This window comes from Bos taurus, chromosome X (assembly GCF_002263795.3).
Source record: "Bos taurus isolate L1 Dominette 01449 registration number 42190680 breed Hereford chromosome X, ARS-UCD2.0, whole genome shotgun sequence".
In the NCBI taxonomy this organism is placed as follows: domain Eukaryota; kingdom Metazoa; phylum Chordata; class Mammalia; order Artiodactyla; family Bovidae; genus Bos; species Bos taurus.
Window position 1 is genome coordinate 110,066,877 of NC_037357.1, and position 20,084 is coordinate 110,086,960.

The 20,084-nt window shown below is 36.1% G+C and overlaps 1 protein-coding gene across 9 annotated transcripts in view; it reads left to right on the forward strand.

Annotated features, from left to right (window-relative positions):
* Positions 1-970: 970 nt before the first annotated feature.
* The window catches only part of DMD (dystrophin), a 2,236,915-nt gene continuing 2,217,801 nt past the window's right edge, over positions 971-20,084 (forward strand). For all 9 annotated transcript variants that reach the window (XM_024988361.2, XM_024988358.2, XM_024988360.2 and 6 more), the window contains exon 1: positions 971-1,250. In XM_024988361.2, coding sequence (XP_024844129.1) covers positions 1,220-1,250 — 31 coding nt within the window. In that variant the 5' untranslated portion in view covers positions 971-1,219. The remainder of the gene's footprint in view (positions 1,251-20,084) is intronic.

The following is a 20,084-nucleotide window of genomic DNA, read 5'->3' on the forward strand; positions in this document are numbered from 1 at the left end:
TAATTGCAGAAGAAATATCTTTCTCAAATGTGTTACCAGTATTTCCTATAAATATTGGGCTCACCTATTGCATTAAAATTAAAAATAAGAAAGGAGATAAAGAAGCCTTCTCAGCAAAAAATAGTTTAGAAACATGTTGAATGGTGTGTTACAGTTGTGTTCATTTAATACAGAAAACTTCTGAGAATCATTACATAGTTGATCATTAACTCAGTGTCTAAGAGGATGTTTTAAATAAATCTCAGCAAGTAAATTGAAGAAAAAGTAATTTGTTAGTGGAAAAAAACTTGTATCATCAGTTACAACAACAATTGAGCATTTTAGGGGGATTTCTTCACTTCATTCTTAAAGTATTCTTTATTTTAGCAGAAGCCTTTCCCATGAGAGCTATACACATTCTGCCTTCAGAGCTCAGCTGCTTCATTCTGCTGTTTCTTCTCTTATTCAGACTGTTGGCATCAATATATGACTTTTGATTGGATCCCCAGGGTAGAAATTAAGTTTGGTAGACAGTGGATATATAACAAATGCATAGATTATTCTGGGCATTTCTTTTTGTTCAGTAGAGTGAAAGTTTTAGTGCTATTGAGAAAGTTTAAAAAAAAAGAAAAAAAAAGCAAAGGCATTTAAAAGGCTAATCTGGATCAGAATTTTCTGCTCTAATATTCTGGAAATGTGCATAGAGATTTCAGAAAGTCTTGTTACAGTTGTGTACCAAAGAGTTTTTATGTTAAGAAGGCTTTGAGAGCAAATACTATATCCCCTGGGCTATTATGGTTTAGATATTAATGAGAACACAGTTGAACACTATTTGAATTCACAGGACTTGCCATGCTGGAAGCACAACCTTATATGTAGTGGCCATGGGCAGTCCTATTATGGGAAACCAACTTGAGAGAAAAGGCGGGTCACTTGCTTCTGCGCAGGTCCTGGAATTCAAAATATCCAGGGGCCTCTACAGAATCCTGGCATCAGTTACTATGTTGACTCACTCAGTGTTGGGATCACTCACTTTCCCCTTACAGGACTCAGATCTTGGAGGCAATTAGCTTCAGAGAATACGAATAGAAAAAAAAAAAAAACCTGAAGTCTTATTTTTTAAAGGCTGCTGAAGTTGATTGGTTTCTCATCATTCCTAAACCTACTGAAGCAATAAAGTTGAGAGAAAATTTACCAAGATTTTTATCGCTGCCTTGATATATACTTTTCTTTTTTCCAAATGCTTTGGTGGGAAGAAGTAGAGGACTGTTGTAAGTACAAAGTAACTAAAAATATTTTTTACTGCGGCATAACTTTTAGTTTGTGGCAAGCTCACTGATTAGGCAGATTGATTTAAACTTATTATAGTGGATTGTGATTAAGCATAAATGTTATATATATATATATATATTACACATATATATGTGCAGGTGTACATGTTTCTCACTGGGAAAACTTTTCAATATAAATGAGTTAGCATTTAAGCTTTTTTGTTTGCAAAAAACACATCTTTCTTATTTAAGAAACTACTCCAGTAATAGAATATGCATAACTGGCTTGGAGTATTTGTAACAATTTAAATTGCTGTTAAATAGTTTGTGTATATGAGTTATTATCATGATTATTTGATATTTTTGTATTCAGTAATAGTTACATGTGGAGTACTGAACTGACATATATTCTCAATGAACTAATTGCTCTATGGGAATGACATGTGGATGCCTCAAGGTTAGAAAAGTTTTATGTGGCTTATTATGGGGGTAAGATAAAGAATAGAATGCTTTGTGATGGATAAATGGAGGTTGAGAAAAGTATTGATAAATATTTAATTTAAAAGTTCCCTTCTCATACTACATTTAGTATTTTGAATGTTCTTTTCTGTAGCATATCATTAAAAATTATTTCAAATGATGATATGATCTCTGCTATCAAATTACCAGGTACTTTTATTAAGAAAACAACAGAAAAACATGAGGGGCTTCTAATCATAATTTGCATTCAAGTCACAGTGTTGTTTCATGTCTATGATGACCTAACTTTTCAGTAAAACATTTTAGTTTGACTTTTTTATATAAACTCCAACTTTTTTGTTTAAGAAAGTAAAAATGATTAATAAAACATGTAAAAACTGACCATGTCACAACAGTAAAAATAATATATACAAATAATATATGAGGAGTACAATGTGTCCCAAAGAGGTGGATGAAGATTATCTCTTTTCTTACCTGCCTTTGACTTGTGGATTGTAGTCATTCCCTGAAATAGATATGAGGGTCTATAATTAAGGATGAAAGAAGTGAAATCTCTCTAAATAAGTAACTATTCAAAACTTCTGGGAAAAGAGTCACAAGAGAAGTTTCACCTCTGAGAAAAAATTGTGGAAAGAAATCAACAGTGTGCATGTATTGATTTACAAAAGATGATACTGGATTTTGTAGTAAAACATTTTTATATAATTTCCTTTATAAATTTCTTTGACGGATATAAGAATTGATTTCTGATTGAAAAGCCATTCAATTTACAGATATTACAAAAATACAAAGCATATGTTTGTTCTTTTTAATACACACATATTCATCACTTGATCAATTGATATAGCTATAAAATTAAAACCATAAACCAGTATATATAGCAATTTAGGGAGAGCAGCAGAATTTTAATTTTGACATGGAACAAGATAAGCCATCTGCTTTGTCATAGATATTCGAATGACTTTTTAAATTCTTAATCAGAATTTGAAGAAAGCTAACCTTTTTGGACAAGCCCTGTAGGACTTTATTATAGTATGTGATCAGGTAATACTTAGGCTAAATGGCAATGAATTTCTTAAGAGAAAATGAATATATTCACAAAGTTACATTATACATTAACTTTTATTAACTGACAACATACTACTCTTTGAATGTATTGACATTTGAATCCAGTTTTTTAAATTGCATTGGTTTGAAAAACTTGAGTACACTTGGTTGGGTTTTAACCAAAATAGTTACCAATTAATAGAGAATAGCACTGTATTAACATAAGTCTTGCTTACTTTTAGAATTACTTAAATATTGTTTTGCAAAGAGTCATTCAAATAATTGATTGCAAATTATATATTTCTTTAGAATTTTTTAAATGATGCAAATTTTCTTAAAGTCTAATAATATCATCTTTTAGAATTTCATTTGCAGAGTGTTTTAAGGGCATCTTAACTATGAAAAAGAGATTGCTGATCTAAATAGATAATATACTTCTTAATAAGAAGCCCTCTGTGTCTCTTATGTGGCATAGCAGTATGGAAAATACAGTAGAAAATATCATTATAATTGTTACTTTAAACTTAAAGACCAAAAAATGTTCTGTGCAAATTTGTTATTTAAGGAAGAGAGGTATTGGTTGATACTACTCCAGCTAGACAGTACTGAAATATAAATTCATAATTTGGACAGAGATATTAATACAGCTTCCTCTTTAGTCCTAAAGTACACATTTAAAATCTGTAGGCCAAGTCATTTGCTACATGTGAAACAAATTGTAAAGTTCTTAACCACTTGGGTGGTTTAATAAAAGAGATTAAAATCTTTGTTCTCTGGAAAAGTCAAGATTTTTTAATTCTATTTTATTATCTTTCATCATGGTTTTATCACAAAAATAAAACAAAGTGATTTCCCAAACTTTCCTTACCCTTCCACTTTCTGCTGTAATATTTCCCTAACTTATTAAAAATGATTTATCATATTTTTTATTAAACCATTCTTTCTTGCACTGCAAATGCAAGAAACTTGATATTTTGGTGTGACTCTGTATCTTTATATAAACACACATGCACATTTAAATCACAGAGTACTGAGTTACCAAAGAGAGACCTTGAAAATTAATTGGAAATTAATTTTTCTATAAAGATACTTTTCTTTCTTTAAACTCGTTTTTTTTAAGTATTGTTAATTTACAATGCTCTGTTAAGTTCAGTTATACAGCAAAGTGATTGAGTTATATATCTATATATTCCAAATTTTCTGTTTATATGTTTTATTTTCTATTTAAATAGACCTCATTTGAATAGATACTGACAAGAGTAATGACAAAACATCACAAACCATAAAGGAAGAAGCAGGCGTAGGTTTTATGGGGCCTGAGCTTGAACAATTGAAGGAAGGGGACTCTTTTTGGAAAACTAATACAAAATTATGAATACAAAATCAGGTAGGACTTGGGAGGAGCCAATATAAGTGAAGCACTTGCAGACTTAAGCTTTGAACATTTCATGGGAAATCATCTCTGTATGAAGAGATTTGTTGCGGTTCAATCTCTTTTACCCCTTCCCTTTTAAAAGAAAATTGATGCTAGTTATATTTCTTTAAAGTATGTATTATTTCTCAAAGACAGGCTTTTACTTAATGCAGATTAGAGTTAAAGGAGTTTATAATCGTAGGAATTTGACATTTCTGCCTTTCATTCTGAAAAGATACATTGATTAAAGTGATGTCAAACTCAGTTAATGGAGGCGGTGCAGTTATTTCAGATATACAGAGTATGTAGTTTGAAGGCAAGCCAAATCACAGTGAGAAGGAATAATGATGACCTTGGTTTATTTTTATACAGCATTCAGGGTGTGATTGGATTCAGAGGGAGGCCACAGTTTTCTTTCTCACAAAGTCCTGCCATAGTCCTATGAGATTTGTGTTGTTATCAAGGCAGTTGGTTCATATAGGAACATTTTGTTGGGAAAGATATAGGCTGTGGTATGGGATATGAGAAGACTTTTTTTTTTTAATTAAATGCAGCCAAGTACCATAGCATAATTTCATGAAACTTTTTTCTTTGGCAGTATGGTCCATGGAGCAGACCGATCTTCAAAACTCAAACAAAAAACAAAAAAAACAAAACAAAACTCAAACAAGCAAAAAAATAAACACTTTGTGGTTTTCATCTTTTCCCTCATTTAAAAACGTCCATTCATTAAAAGTCCTTGGAATTTCATGCTGTATAATATTGACAGAGGAATACTCATACTGTATTTGGAGTTCTGAAGTTTAATTTTAATACAGATATGAAAAATAGGTTGGCCGTGCTCTGTGTGTGTGTGTATGTGTGATCAATTGCTGAATCTTGATTGACTACTTTGAGACCCCCTGGATTGTAGCACACCAGGCTCCTCTGTCCACGAAATTTTCCAGGCAAGAATACTAGAGTGGGTGACTTTCCTTCTCCAGGGGATCTTCCCAATCCAGGGATTGAACCCGCATTGCATCTCCTGCATTGACAAGTGGATTCTTTACCACTGAGCCACCTGGGAAGCCCAGGCAGTGCTAAAGTATAGTTTATTATTTTGCCAATTTGGAAGGGGTTTGTCTACTTCTGTCACATGCAGAATTGTCCTAACATCTTTATATTTGTAAAATATAAAGCTTCCTCTAATTAATATTGTAAGTGAAAATGTCTTTCAGAGATTCTGATAGCCTCTCTTGAAAGGGAGAGTAACCCTGCTTTTTGTGAGTCACCCCTATGCAAATGATAGTTTGAAGAGTAGTAGCTAAGATGATTTGGTTTGCTTTTTTCCAAAAATTAGGGTATTAAAAGCTTATTTTCCCATGTATTCAATATTACAGCATATTAGAGTTTTGCTAGTGCCTTTTAAAACCAGATGGCTCCTCCAGAAATTCTGAAATGCTTTAACTCCAAGGGACATGCCCTTTTTCTTTCCCCATTCAAGATTACTACTCTGCCCTGAATATGGCCACAAAACCAAAAGCCATGGCTCCAGTGGTTTAGGAGAATCTTAAATGTCTCAGCCACAATTCTGACAAGCAGCAGGCAAATGAGGGTGAAGAAAGGGAATGGCCCTGCTCATTCATGCTTAGAAGAGTCCCAGTCTTGTGACCACACGGAATCCCCCACATGCCCATTAACAAAAGCTGAGGTCAATGCCCTCGCTCCCAGAGCTGGAGTCTTCCATTCAGGCTACCATTTTAAGAAAAAATTTTCATCCAGCTCTGTGCTCAGTCCTTATGTTCTGATATTCATTCACAAGACCTCAGAATTTTGATAGGCGAAACAAGACACAGAGCAATTTTCTAGGGCCCTACAGTCCTGAGAGGTGACTTTGCATAGTCTGTAATGATATTCAGCCCAGAGAAAACAAGTGTTCTCAGCAATCTGGATTGACTTTGGAAATCAGTTTCTCCCCAGTCTCCTTATTATCTTTTCCCTTCTGCTTCAGTGCCTTACTTTTGGTTTGTCATTATTCACCCCATTCTTCACCAAAGAAAGGTGGGGAGAATTAACAATTATCCTTTAACTGGAAAAGAACTGTCATTTTGATGCTATGCTGGTAAAATGTTGATGCTGTTGTTGTTTTGGGTATGGATAAATGATGAATCTTCCAGAACTGGTAGTTCAGTATTTTGATTCCATATAATTTTAAGCCACTGGTTTTCCATAAATTTTAAATGTTAGAAAAATGGTTTCCTATATATTAATTTTTAAAGCTGAAATGTATCTAAGGCTACTTTAAAATATTTAGAATCTGAGGAAGAATGTTGCCTCTATTTTTATTTTATTATTTATTTTTAAGAGAAAACTGGGTTGCTTTAATGAACAGAAGGAATATTAAAGTGCATAGTATGGAAGCCAATGCTTATCCATGTGATAAAGTCAGAATGTAGGTAGCTGAATGAGTTTTAAACAGTTAACAGAATTTTAAAGAAACTTTAAAAAATGCTTACATTGTTACACTCTTAGTTTACACTTAATAAATATTTAATAAATATATTTAGTAAATTCAGCCCATTCACAGGCATTACAGCAATGAGGGATTTATATATGCCAAAATAATATACAGGTTTTTGCCAGTTTATCTTCAACTTTTAGCTGTTCTTTATCTCTAATCTTATGAAATAATTGATGTTTTAAAAAGGCCAGGATTCATTGAGCATAATTAGCATTATCATGTCTCATTATGCCCAATTATGGGCAAATAAAGGAGTTAACCTTTCAGTGTTTTCACCCTCTTCTTGGCTTTTGCTTTGTTTTGTTTTAAATTGCTCTCCCTCCTCCCACTCTGCTTTTCGCGAAGACTGTCATGGATTCAGGACTATAAAAGGGCATAAACATCGGTGGCTTTTTGCTCATTCTTGGCACCCATCTTTATTTGCACACAACTTGTCTGCTCCTTTATCAGATTACAGCAGCAATAGTACCTTAGCCCGGGCTAAGTGCTGACTTAAAGGGCACAGGAGTCAGCACACTCTTACAAGTGCAGATATTAGCCTTGGAAACTGTGTGAGGTCAAACTAAAGACATAAGAAAGGAAAAAAAAATCAGAGTCAGAACTGTGCAAGTATTTTCATCAAAGGCAAGCTGAGTAGTTCCTTTATATATAGATGTTCATGAAGGCAATATTAGAAATAGATTGCTGACTAAGCAGGCAAAATGTTTCCAAAATAGTTGAGGGACAGATAAAATTATGTATGAAAGTGGTGAACCTCAGTGGCTCTCATATATTGGAAAATAACTAGGAAGGAAAAGGGAAAACTGGACTCTAAAGAATGTAACCAGATACAAGCAGTGTTGGCATGTAGGTGGTTAACTGAAAGAGCTTACTGGAAGCTCAGACAGCTGGGGAATCCTGATTTAGTAGAGCCTGAAGGGCAGGTCAGGAGCCATGTGAACAGCTGCTGAAGAGCTAGAGAATTCCTCTGGATTAGGTGTACATACCCCGTCTCTAATGGGCTATGTCAGAGAGCACCAAGTGTTATCACTGAGTTTACTTCACTCAAGCCTATGGACTTTGCAGTGTTTTCCTTTAAATGTCTAGAAATAGAGTGGCTCTCTAAATAAATCCAGAAATAAAACTATCAGAGGAAGTGGCTCCTTAAAGTTTGTATTGTGTGGGTTTCGGTGACCAGTGTTTGAAGAAGGAACCATTTGTTATTCATGCATTTGGTCATGTAACTAGGATATGTTGAGCACCTACTTGTGCCAGATACTGTGCCATGTTCTGGAGATAATGTTCTAAATAAGTGCACTCACTGGGATTAGAATTTAGCAGAGGAAATTATATATATATATATCTCGGAGAAGGCAATGGCACCCCACTCCAGTACTCTTTCCTGGGAAATCCCATGGATGGAGGAGCCTGGTAGGCTGCAGTCCATGGGGTCGCTAGAGTCGGACACGACTCAGCGACTTCACTTTCACTTTTCACTTTCATGCATTGGAGAAGGCAATGGCAACCCACTCCAGTGTTCTTGCCTGGAGAATCCCAGGGACGGGGCAGCCTGGTGGGCTGCCGTCTATGGGGTCGCACAGAGTCGGACATGACTGAAGCAGCTTAGCAGCATATATATATATATATATATATATATATATATATATATATATATAATGTTCATGCACTATTTACATTGCATTTGGGGACTGCAATTTAAATTGCATTGTAAGGACTACAAAATAATGCACACCTTGTTAGAAAAATGTATACTAGTGAGACCTAGACTTGTATTAGAAATTGGGGAAAGGATTCCTAAGAAATCAGCATTCAAAGTATGGCAATGCAGAATGGAATTGGCTCATAGTTGTCCGAGGGAAAAAGAGGGAAATGTTACATTCAGAGGGATCAACAGATGTGAAGGTGTAACATGCTATGACGAAAGAACTAAACGACGATAAACTTTCCTAGACTTTCATAAGTGGGGCAGTTTAAATAAGCATGCAGTTGATACAGTGGCCTGGGATCCAATCATTCAGTGCCTGAGAGCTCATGGCAATGATTTTTTTTTTTTTTGTATAGTAACATCAATGATTAGCTTTTAAGGGTTTCTGTTAAGGAGGTGAAATGACTATGTTTGTGTTATTTTTGCTTTTTTTTTTTTTTAAGAACAGTATTCTGTTTTGTGAAAAAGAGATTAGAAGGTGTTAAGAGTAGATGAGGAGCTACCAGTCTGAAGCTCTAAATCTGGTAGTTTCTCCAGGGACAAAAGAAGATGATGTTAACTAGAATGGTAACATTGGAGTTGAAAGAAGTGGATTGATTTAAGATTTACCTAGGAGATGGAGTCAATAGGAATTAGTATTGAGTTGGATGTGGTGCTTTCTATGGCATGTAGAATTGGGTGGATAGTAGTACCGTTTAGAAGGAGAAGACTTGAAGGGAGCTAGAATAATGGGAAGAATTGGGGATGTAGAATAAGTTTTTAATGGAGAGCATGGGTGCTGGGAACCCGGGGATGTGAAGCCTACTTCTTTATTGGGGACTTAATGTCTCTTGTTGTTCAGTTACAAAGTTGTGTCTAACTCTTTGCAACCCCATGGACTGCAGCACGCCAGGCTTCCGTGTCTTTCACTATCTCCCAGAATTTGCTCAAACTCATGTCCATTGAGTCAGTGATGCCATCCAATGATCACATCCTCTGTCGCCCCTTCTCTTCCTGCCCATAATCTTTCCCAGCATCCAGGTCTTTTCCAATGAGTTGACTCTTCACATCGGTGGCCAAAGTATTGGAGCTTCAGCTTCAGCATTAGTCCTTCCAATAAATATTCAGGGTTGATTTCCTTTTGGATTGATTGGCTTGATCTCTTTACTGTCCAAGGGACTCCCAAGAGACTTCTCCAGAATCATAGTTCGAAAGTATCAATTCTTTGGTATTCAACCTTCTTTATGTTCCACCTCTCATATCCGTACATGACTACTGGAAAAACTATAATTTTGACTATATGGACCTTTGCCAGCAAAGTGATGTCTCTGCTTTTTAATATGTTGTCTAGATTTGTCATAGCTTTCCTTCCAAGGAGCAAGTATCTTTTAATGTTATGGCTGTACTCACTGTCCGCAGTGATTTTGGTGCCCAGAAAAATAAAATCTGACAGTTTCCACTTTTTCCCCATCTATTTGCGATGAAGTGATGGGACCAGATGCCACGATCTTCGTTTTTTGAATGTTGAGTTTTAAGCCAGCTTTTTCGTTCTCCTCTTTTACCCTCATCAAGAGGCTCTTTAATTCCTCTTTACTTTCTGCCATTAGAGTGGTATTATCTGCATATCTGAGGTTGTTGATATTTTTCCTGGCAATCTTGGTTCCAGCTTGTGTTTCATCCAGCCTGGCATTTCCCATGATGTACTCTGCATATAAGTTAAATAGGCTGGGTGACAAAATACAGCCTTGGCGTACTCCTTTCCCAATTTGGAACCAGTCTGTTCTAACTGTTCTAACGTCTGGTTCTAACTGTTAATACTTGACCTGCACAGAGATTTCTTAGGAGGCAGGTAAGGTGGTCTGGTATTCCCATCTCTTTAAGAATTTTCTACAGTTTGTTGTTATCCACACAGTCAAAGGCTTTAGCATAGTCAATGAAGCAGAAGTAGATGTTTTTCTGGACCTCCCTTGCTTTATCTGTGATCCACTGTATCTTGACAATTTGATCTCTGGTTCCTCTGCCTTTTCCAAATCCAGTTTGTACATCTGGAAGTTCTCGATTCACATACTGCTGAAGCCTAGCTCGAAGGATTTTGAGCATTACTTTGCTAGCATGTGAAATGAGCACATTTGTGTGGTAGTTTGAACATTCTTTGGAATTGCTCTGCTTTGGGATTAGAATGAAAGCTGATCTTTCTAGTCCTGTGAGCACTGCTGAGTTTTCCAAATTTGCTGACGTACTGAGTACAGCACTTTAACAGCATCATCTATTAGGATTTGAAATAGCTCAGCTGGAATTCCATCACCTCCACTAACTTTGTTCATAGTAAAGCTTTCTAAGGCCCATTTAACTTCACACTCCAGAATGTCTGGCTCTAGGTGAGTGAACAGCAACATGGCTATCCAGGTTTTTAAGGACTTTTTTGTATAGGTCTTTGGTGTATTCTTGCCACCTCTTCTTAACATCTTGTGCTTCTATTTGGTCCTTGCCGTTTTCTGTCCTTTACTGTGCCCATCCTTGCATGAAACATTCCCTTGGTATCTCCAATTTCCTGAAGAGTTGTCTAGTCTTTCTTGTTCTACTGTTTTCCTCTATTTCTTTGCATTGTTCACTTAGGAAGGCTTTCTTATCTCTCCTTGCTATTCTCTAAACTCTGCATTCAGCTGGGTATATCTTTCCCTTTCTCCTTTGTCTTTTGCTTCTCTTCTTTTCTCAGCTATTTGTAAGGTCTCCTTAGACAACCATTTTACCTTCTTGCATTTCTTTATCTTTGGGATGGTTTTGGTCACCACCTCCTATACCGTGTTACTAACCTCTGTCTATAGTTCTTCAGGCCCTCTGTCTACCAAACCTAATCCCTTGAATCTATTCATCACCTCTGCTGTATAATCATTAGGAATTTGATTTAATGTCCTTAATGAGCATAGATCGGAGAAGGCAGTGGCACCCCACTCCAGTACTCTTGCCTGGAAAATCCCATGGAAGGAGGAGCCTGGTGGGCTGCAGTCCATGGGGTGGCTAAGAGTCAGACATGACTGAGCAACTTCACTTTCACTTTTCACTTTCATGCATTGGAGAAGAAAATGGCAACCCACTCCAGTGTTCTTGCCTGTTGAATCCCAGGGATGGCAGAGCCTGGTGGGCTTCCGTCTTTGGGGTCGCACAGAGTTGGACGTGACTGAAGTGACTTAGCAGCAGCAGCAGCAGCAATGAGCATAGATGAGACCAGCTACAAAGGTCATATAGAGGGTAAAGAGAAGGAAGTCAGGAATTCAGAAAGGGAGACAAAAACACTTCAGAAAATAATCTAAGAGGTATCTAGAATGAATGTTGAAATCCTAAAGGAAATAATATGTCTGTAAGGACGAATGTGCCTTTCCTTCTCCAATTTAATGACTTTGTAAATGTGAAACTCACTCACAGCACCAGGTGTCTTGGTTTCCACAGACTCTACCATCTAGTTACCCCTAATTTCCTTTCCCGTATTGGTATTTCTATGAGATATCACCAAAATGTTGCCTTAGTAGAAAAGCTTCAATAAATATTTAAATTGTATAATGTCTTCAGCTTTTTCATGTACTCTGTGCTTCCTAAAAATACCTTCTTCGGAAACCCCATTTCAACTGACTACTGTATAATGAAATGAGCCTTCAGTGTAAAACATTTATCATAGTCTGAATTTCAATTGCTCAGTCAGAGTTGTTAAGCAACATGAAAAATCATCCTTTAGAGAATACAGAATTGGATAGATATGACAAGGTAGGTTTGCACCTTAATGTTATTTTAGTTAATATAGATGTTTATTGGAAAAGTGTCTAAGATTTCTTGAGAACCATTAGTAAAATTGATTATCCTTAAATCTGGAAAAATGGTAAAAATACCTAGAAAACATTGACAATTCAGTTTAAATAAGACTGGAATTGTACTGAAGAGCTAGATGGTACTTGAGTAATTGAAAGCTGGTCATGGATGAGTGTAATGTACTTACCAGTTAGCTTGGGGGGAAGTAAGACTAGGTAGAATGATATGATATTGAGCAACTCCACTTGCTTTACTTTATTTTACTTGCTTATAAATATACATAGTAAAACACCTGCAATGTTCTTTCTCCCTTTTATGAAATTACAGCTCAAAGTCAGAGAAAAATAGGCATGCACTTATACACACACTCACACATATACTCATAAATACCACTACTGTAATATGTCAAGAGAGTTATAAACCATGGTACAAATCAGCCATAAATGATTACTTATAGATTATGTGATTATGAAAGTTTCATTGATGAATCCACATTTATAAGTAGGCCTTAGAGTTTGGCCATATGGAGATGTGAATTAGAGAATAAGCAGAAGGAACAATGATTCATAGATAGAATTAATGAGGCATTGATATATCCTACCTAAACAGTTGGGCTACCCTGGTGGCTCAGATGGTAAAGAATCCTCCTTCAGTGTGAGAGACCTGGGTTCCATCCATGGGTTGGGAAGATCCCCTGGAGGAGAGCATGGTTACCCACTCCATTATTATTGCCTGGAGAATCCCCATGGACAGATAAGCCTGGAGGGCTACCGTCCATGGGGTCCCAAAGACACAATTGAGCAACTAAGCACACACACAATTATTGGCAGTCCCTTGTAGGTGCATAACAGTATTTGTGGTCCACCTAGTCTTCAAAAATAATATATAACTTCCATACCAAGCATTTCTCTGGATATGTTATATGCATCTCAGCTAATGCTCATTACGGTTCTGGGAGAGAGGAGATATAGACATTTGTATTTAACATATAGATACTGAGGTACAGGAAGCTTAAGGAATTTGCATACAGTAGCTCAGTTTGTACGTACTGGAGTCGGGATTTGAATGGTAGCAGAGTAACCCAAGGATTCAGGTTCTTAATCAGTCAGCTGCCAAAACCTCTCAGATTTTGATGGAGAGTGTCTGCCAGAGCTCTAGAGGAGATAGAACAAATCAGAAAATGGAAAGAATCAGGTATCTTCTAATAAAAACTAAATATGTTTTATTAAGAATGTTCCTTTAAAAGATGTCCATCAGCAGATGAATGGATAAGAAAGCTGTGGTACATATACACAATGGAGTATTAGTCAGCCATTAAAAAGAATACATTTGAATCAGTTCTAATGAGGTGGAGGAAACTGGAGCCTATTACACAGAGTGAAGTAAGCCAGAAAGAAAAACACCAATACAGTATAATAACACATATATATGGAATTTAGAAAGATGGTAATGATAACCCTCTATGCGAGACAGCAAAAGAGACACAGGTGTATAGAACAGTCTTTTGGACTCTGTGGGAGAGGGAGAGGGTGGGATGGTTTGGGAGAATAGCATTGAAACATGTATAATATCATACAAGAAATGAATCACCAGTCCAGGTTTGATGCAGGATACAGGTTGCTTGGGGCTGGTGCACTGGGATGACCCAGAGGGATGGTATGGGGAGGGAGGTGTTAGGGGGGTTCAGGATGGGGAACACGTGTACACCTGTGGCAGATTCATGTTGATATATGGCAAAACCAATACAATATTGTAAAGTAATTAGCCTCCAATTAAAATAAATAAATTAAAATTAAAAAAAAATTTTAAAAACTCATAAAATTTATGTTCACTTAAAAACTACAGAACCTGGCCTATTGTAGTTTCTTAGATTAAAAACTGAGATGTCCTGGGACTTCCTTGGTGGTCCAGTGGTTAAGACTTTGCGTTCTAATGCAGGGGGTGAAGGTGTGATCCCTGGTCAGGAAACTACATGCCTTGGGATGTGGCCCAAATTTAAAAAAAAAAAAAAAATCAATTGGCTAAAAGAAAAAAATTGGAGAAGGAAATGGCGCCCCACTCCAGTATTCTTGCCTGGGAAATCCCATGGACAGAGGAGCCTGGTGGGCTACAGTCCATGGGGTTGCAAAGAGTTGGACATGACTTAGCGACTAAATAACAACATGGATTTTTCAGTTTCTGTTATGTGAGTACTATAAGTAAGAAGCTAAATAATTAAAAGCCTTATTTGTGATTTAAAAAAAAAGAAACAAAACTGAGATGTCCTAAAAAACCTCATATCTATCCTCTAGACCTTCTCAGGGGCTATCTATGATGATAATCCATAATAGATGACTTGTTTTCGTGTTTTATTCCTTTCTCAGCCTTTTGACTGTGTGAACTTGGCTTGATCTGTTGTAATCATCTACAGCAGGTTCCTCAGAAGGATCTCACTAGATGTCTTCCTGATTTTATTTCACTTGTACATAGGCTACTATGCTAGATGAATAAAAAAACAAGGACTGGGCCCACAGAAATAAGATTTAGTGGAGGACAGAGAAGCCATGTGTCCATTGGGTTGCAGAGAGTTGGCCACGACTTAGTGACTGAACAGCAACAAACTGTGAACAGGAATAATGTGGCTTTACTGATATATATAAAGTCAGTATGTATAAATAATAAATATAATTGCTATTATTAAAACAAAACTGAAATAATCTCTTCCATTTGGAAAATATAAAGAAAACTACAACACAGTTGGGGAAAAAATGGGAAAATGATTTGTTATATCCATATTTCACTTCCCAATTAGTTTGTTATTTCATTCCTTAAGAAGCTATCAGTCATTTCATTTTAATGTGAAACACTATTTGTTTTTGATAATTTTTAAGAAAACATCATTATAAATGGAATTATCATACTATCCTGATAGTATGATACAAATATAAAAATAAAATAAGGTATTATATTTCTACTTTTTATATCCATTAGTTGAACTAGATATTGAGATTTTTTTCCCTAAAAATGTTGTACTTTCATTTTTTTTTTTTTCTATTCAAACTTCACCTGACTTAGTTCAAGTGAAGTAAAGAATGCCATGTCACTAAAACCAATTCAGAAAAAATTTTCCACTTCTTTCTTGAACTTGAAGCTGTGGTCAGTATTGAGTGTTTATCCCTTCTTAAAAAATGTCTTCCTTGAGATCTGTGCATTGCACTCTCCTAGGCTTGTTCCCATTTCTTTGGATGTTCCTGTTCAGTCTGCTTGATGGGCTCATTCTCTCTACTCAGCCTTTATTTTTTTTTTTAATATATAATGCAGTTTTATTAAATACGGCTATAGTTTCTAAACAAGGACAACATTGTTTCACACTTAGAAATCTCTTTAATATCTCTTTAGAAACAGCTGAATTCCCATATTTACTTCTGCATTCAATCTGTTGCAATATGTTGTTTTAGTTAAATCATATGAAAAAAAACTCACCTCTTACCTCAGACAGATGTTAATTGGAAACAGAAGGAATATTTTAATGATCTTTACAGATAATTATTAATATTACTGATACTACATAAAAACTCAACATGTTGTAGTTTCTTAAAGCAAAGTAGGATCTTGAAAGTTTGTTAATAAACTTTCTGTTCATTGATACAATTTAAAACCCATGGATCTCTCTTACATTTCACATGGACCTTTTACTCATGTATGATTTTGTAATGTCATGAAGTGGTCACTATTGTATGCACATCTTTCAAACGGTGACATATGAATATTATAGTATCAAAAAATCACTGCTTATCTCATGAGAAATACCTTTAAGTTTGAAAACTGTCCAGCTAACAAGTTGAAAGCAACATTTCCAAAATTCCAATTTCCTAATGTCTAATATTTTTTGAGCATTTGAAAAAATATTATTGGCTTGTCATTGGCCAAAATCCACTCAGTCCTTTTCCTTGAAGTGACCAAGGTGACTCATTTTCAAGAAAATGCCTGTAAATACCCAACTCTGGGTAATCAGAGTTTGTCTATCAATCAGTCGTTCAAGTACAAATGACGTCCCATGAAATACAGCAGTCAGTTCATGATGCAAAGCTTTGTACAAGTATCTTTTCTCAACACAATCATCAAACTCAGTATTTAGAAGAAGTGCTTTATGTATATTTGCCATTTTACCACACAGAGTATTTAAAAGGTACATATTCAAAAGTAAATTTTTAATAAAATCAGTAATTTTTACTGCTTCATAAAGGACATTCTTAATTAAAACTGTCTTCTTTTTCCTAGAGTATATGTTGTAGAGACTCCATATCTGTGTCACTGTTTTGATTTGTGCTAAAGCACCAGAATTTGGGGCTTCCTTGTGGCTCAGTGTTAAAGAATTCACCTGCCAATGCAGGAGGTCTGGGTTCAATCCCTGGGTCAGGAAGATTCCTTTCAAAAGGAAATGGCAACCCACTCCAGTATTCTTGCCTGGAAAATTGCATGGACAGAGGAGCCTGGTGGGCTACAGTTCATGGGGTCGCAAAGAGTCAAACACAACTGAGTGACTGAGCATGCACACACACCAGAATTTTACCTTCTATTTTTGCATCACCTGTGCAAATGTCAACACATTGGAAAAGATAAAAAAATATATCTTGGTGTTAAAATGAAAATAGTTTTGATTTTACAGACTCCATTGAAATGATTTGGGGCTGGCCAGAATTCTATGGAGTACATTTTGAAAATCATTGACATGTTGAAGGAGATCTGAGGCCTTCCCCATGACTCTCCTCACTTTTGTCCCATTTTGTTTCCCAAGTGGTTTAAGTGGAGAAGGTGAAATACTTCCCCCCATGAAGAAAAATGTCCCAGACTATCCTATTACTTAACCATATGAAATAAGAACCTTTAACCTCTTGACTTCTCTTGTGGAAAACACACCCAGGGCTATGGCAGCCCCAGACTCTTGACTGGCACAACCAAAAACCATCCTGGGAACGGAATGAACTAGAGAGAAACCTTGAGCCCCCTCCCCAGGAACTATAGCATGCAAATTATATTCACCGTATTTCTTATTAATATAAAGACCAAAGTCCAAGGTCAACCAATGTGGTGCTACCTTTAGCATTCAATGAGTAATCAGAGTTTCAGAAAAACTGCATATAAATGAGCCTGTTTTCAGTGTTTTTCCTTTGTCTGAAGACCAATATCTCAACTCAGCCTTTAAATACTAATTCTTCAGAGGTCAGTCCTAGCAGGGTTGTCTTCTGATTCTATAATCCCTTCCACACTCATTGTACCCACGTGCATGCATGTGGTTTTATTAACACTTATTTGCAGATAACTGGCTACATTATACCTCTAGCTCAGATTTCTGCAATGAATTCCAGAACTGTGATTTAAATTGCCTGGTCGGCATCTCCATTTATATGTGACAAAACCATCTCCACTCCAAGTGGAACTTCCCATCCACGCCACAGAACCTGAGCTTTTCGCGCTATTTCCTTTATCAGTGAATGGTACTACCTAACCATCCAGTTTCACAAGCCAGAAACCTATTTCATCCTTGAACCTTTTATCTCTCTCACCCTCTTATTTCTAAACCACTGCCAATCACTGTGGGTTTTATCTCCTGAACACTTTTGATCCACTTCTCTTTATTTTCTCTCCCATACTAGGGTTCTGATTGTATAATCAAGCTTCTCCCCCTCATTCATAATACAGAAGCACTTTCCTTTCTGGTTTCTTTGCTTCACCTCTTCCCCATTCACTCTATTCTCTAAAATTCATCCAGTCAGCTAAGTATGATAATATCACCATCTGCTTCATCAGCACCCACTTAATTGTAGCTTCTGTTGACCATAAGGAAAGCAAAAGAAAATAAAACAAGATCTAGATACTGGTTTCATCTGTAATGCTTCCCCTACCTTACCACCTTTCTGGTTTTCTTTCTGTTATTTGAATAGGCCTTGCTTCCTTTCTGCCACAGGGCTTTTGTACTTACTATTCTTTCTTTTCTCTCTCTCTTTCACCTAGATAATATCAGTTTCCTTTATCAGCCACTCCCTCTGAATAGAAGTCAAAACTCCCAGAGTAGATAAAATTTCTCTACCTTGTCACATCCCATTGTAACACACAGCAGTGTTGTAATTCCCTGTGTGTATACACGTGACTAATACTTATCAATCAGATTTTAAGTTACACAAACCCATCCCCATCAGTTGTTTTTGCTTTTCATTGTTTCTTCTGAACTGGGAACAAATCCCCCATTTGCGTTCACGCCTGGCATTGTACATTCTGTAGGTTTGTATAGAACCTTCCGGGAGCCAAGTGGAATTTTTCAATAAGTTAATTGGTGTTTAAAATTTCATTGCACACTGTTATTACAGCTGTTTAAATATAAGAACATGTTATAATAATGATAATTTTATTCTGTTTTATGAACATTTTAAATGACAACAAAAGCACTTTAATCCTGGTTGGAGCTTAATGTATATAAGTATTGAAGGTATGGATTTTGTCATTGGGTTTTATTTCCTTCTTTAATTCCCCATACTCCATTTTACTCTAGAATATTTTGGTTGTTCATATCATTTTGTTTTGTTTTTAGCTGTTTTCAACTCATGTACATTTTCTATCATCTGTTTTTGTAAACTCTCAGTGACACTTGTTAGTATTAACTGCCTCCTTCATACCTTAGATGTTCTTCCTTGGTTCTACACTAGTTTAGTCCTTTCCTTTTGTCTCTTACATTTTTTATCGATTTTCCCTTTTCCCAATTGCTATCTGTGAATATTCTGGAAAAATCAGACTCTTACTTTTCCAATCTCTCTCTTGAAGAAGAGGTGCATTTTTTAATCTAAACAAGCTTGAGATATGTATTTGAGATATGTATATGTGTTTGAGATATGGAACAAAGTAGTTATTTCATTTTAAGATGTTTTAGAGAAGAGACACTGACCACTCAGTGATTTGTCCTGAGGTGTATAAGGTGGGGAGGACTTCAAGGCAAATTTAAAACAATCCCTCTGAGAAAGGGCAGAAAAAATTTTGCAATAAAAATTACTTATACTGTATAAAAATATATCATTAATAACAATATTCCCATTTTATAAGATAAAGATGACAACTTGCAGCCAAACATGGAAGGAAAAAAACCTGTACAATCTCAGTCATAATAGTAAGTAGTAGTATACTAATCACTCAGTCATGTCCAACTCTTTGCAATCCCATGGCCTGGAGCCCACCAGTCACAGTCATAAGTAGAACCTAAAAAGATCAAATGCATGGAAGCAGAGAGTAGAGGGGGTTACCAGGGGTGGGGAGATGGAGGGAATGGGGAGATATCGATTAAAGGTACAAGATTGTGGTTATGTAGGATGATTAACTCTAGAGATCTAATGTACAGCATGGTGACTGTGATCAATCACACTGTATTGAATGCTGGAGATGTGTTAAGAGAATAGATTTCAGGTGCTGCCATCACAATAGATAAGTATGGGAGATGATGCTATGTTAACTTTACTATAGTAATCATTTCACTGTGTATGTGCATATCAAATCATGTTGCACAACCTTAAATATATACAATTTTATTGCACATAAGTGTTTTGAGTGACAGCACTAAAGCTGACAAGGATGAAGAGACTGGGTCTCAATGGGATGGGGATGTAAAATGGTCCAGCCGTTCTAGAAAACAGTTTGACATTTTCTTCTAAAATTAAACATGCAATTACTGTACAGCCCAGCAATTCTACCCTTGTATATTTATCCCTGAAAATGGAAACTTAGGTTCCCACAAAAACATGTACATGGATGTTTATGCCAGCTTTCTTGTTGCTAGCCAGAAATTGGACACAACCCAAATGTCTATCAATGGGTGTATGTAAAACAGATTGTGGTACATCCACATCATTAAATACTACTTAGCAATAAAAGCAAAGAACAATT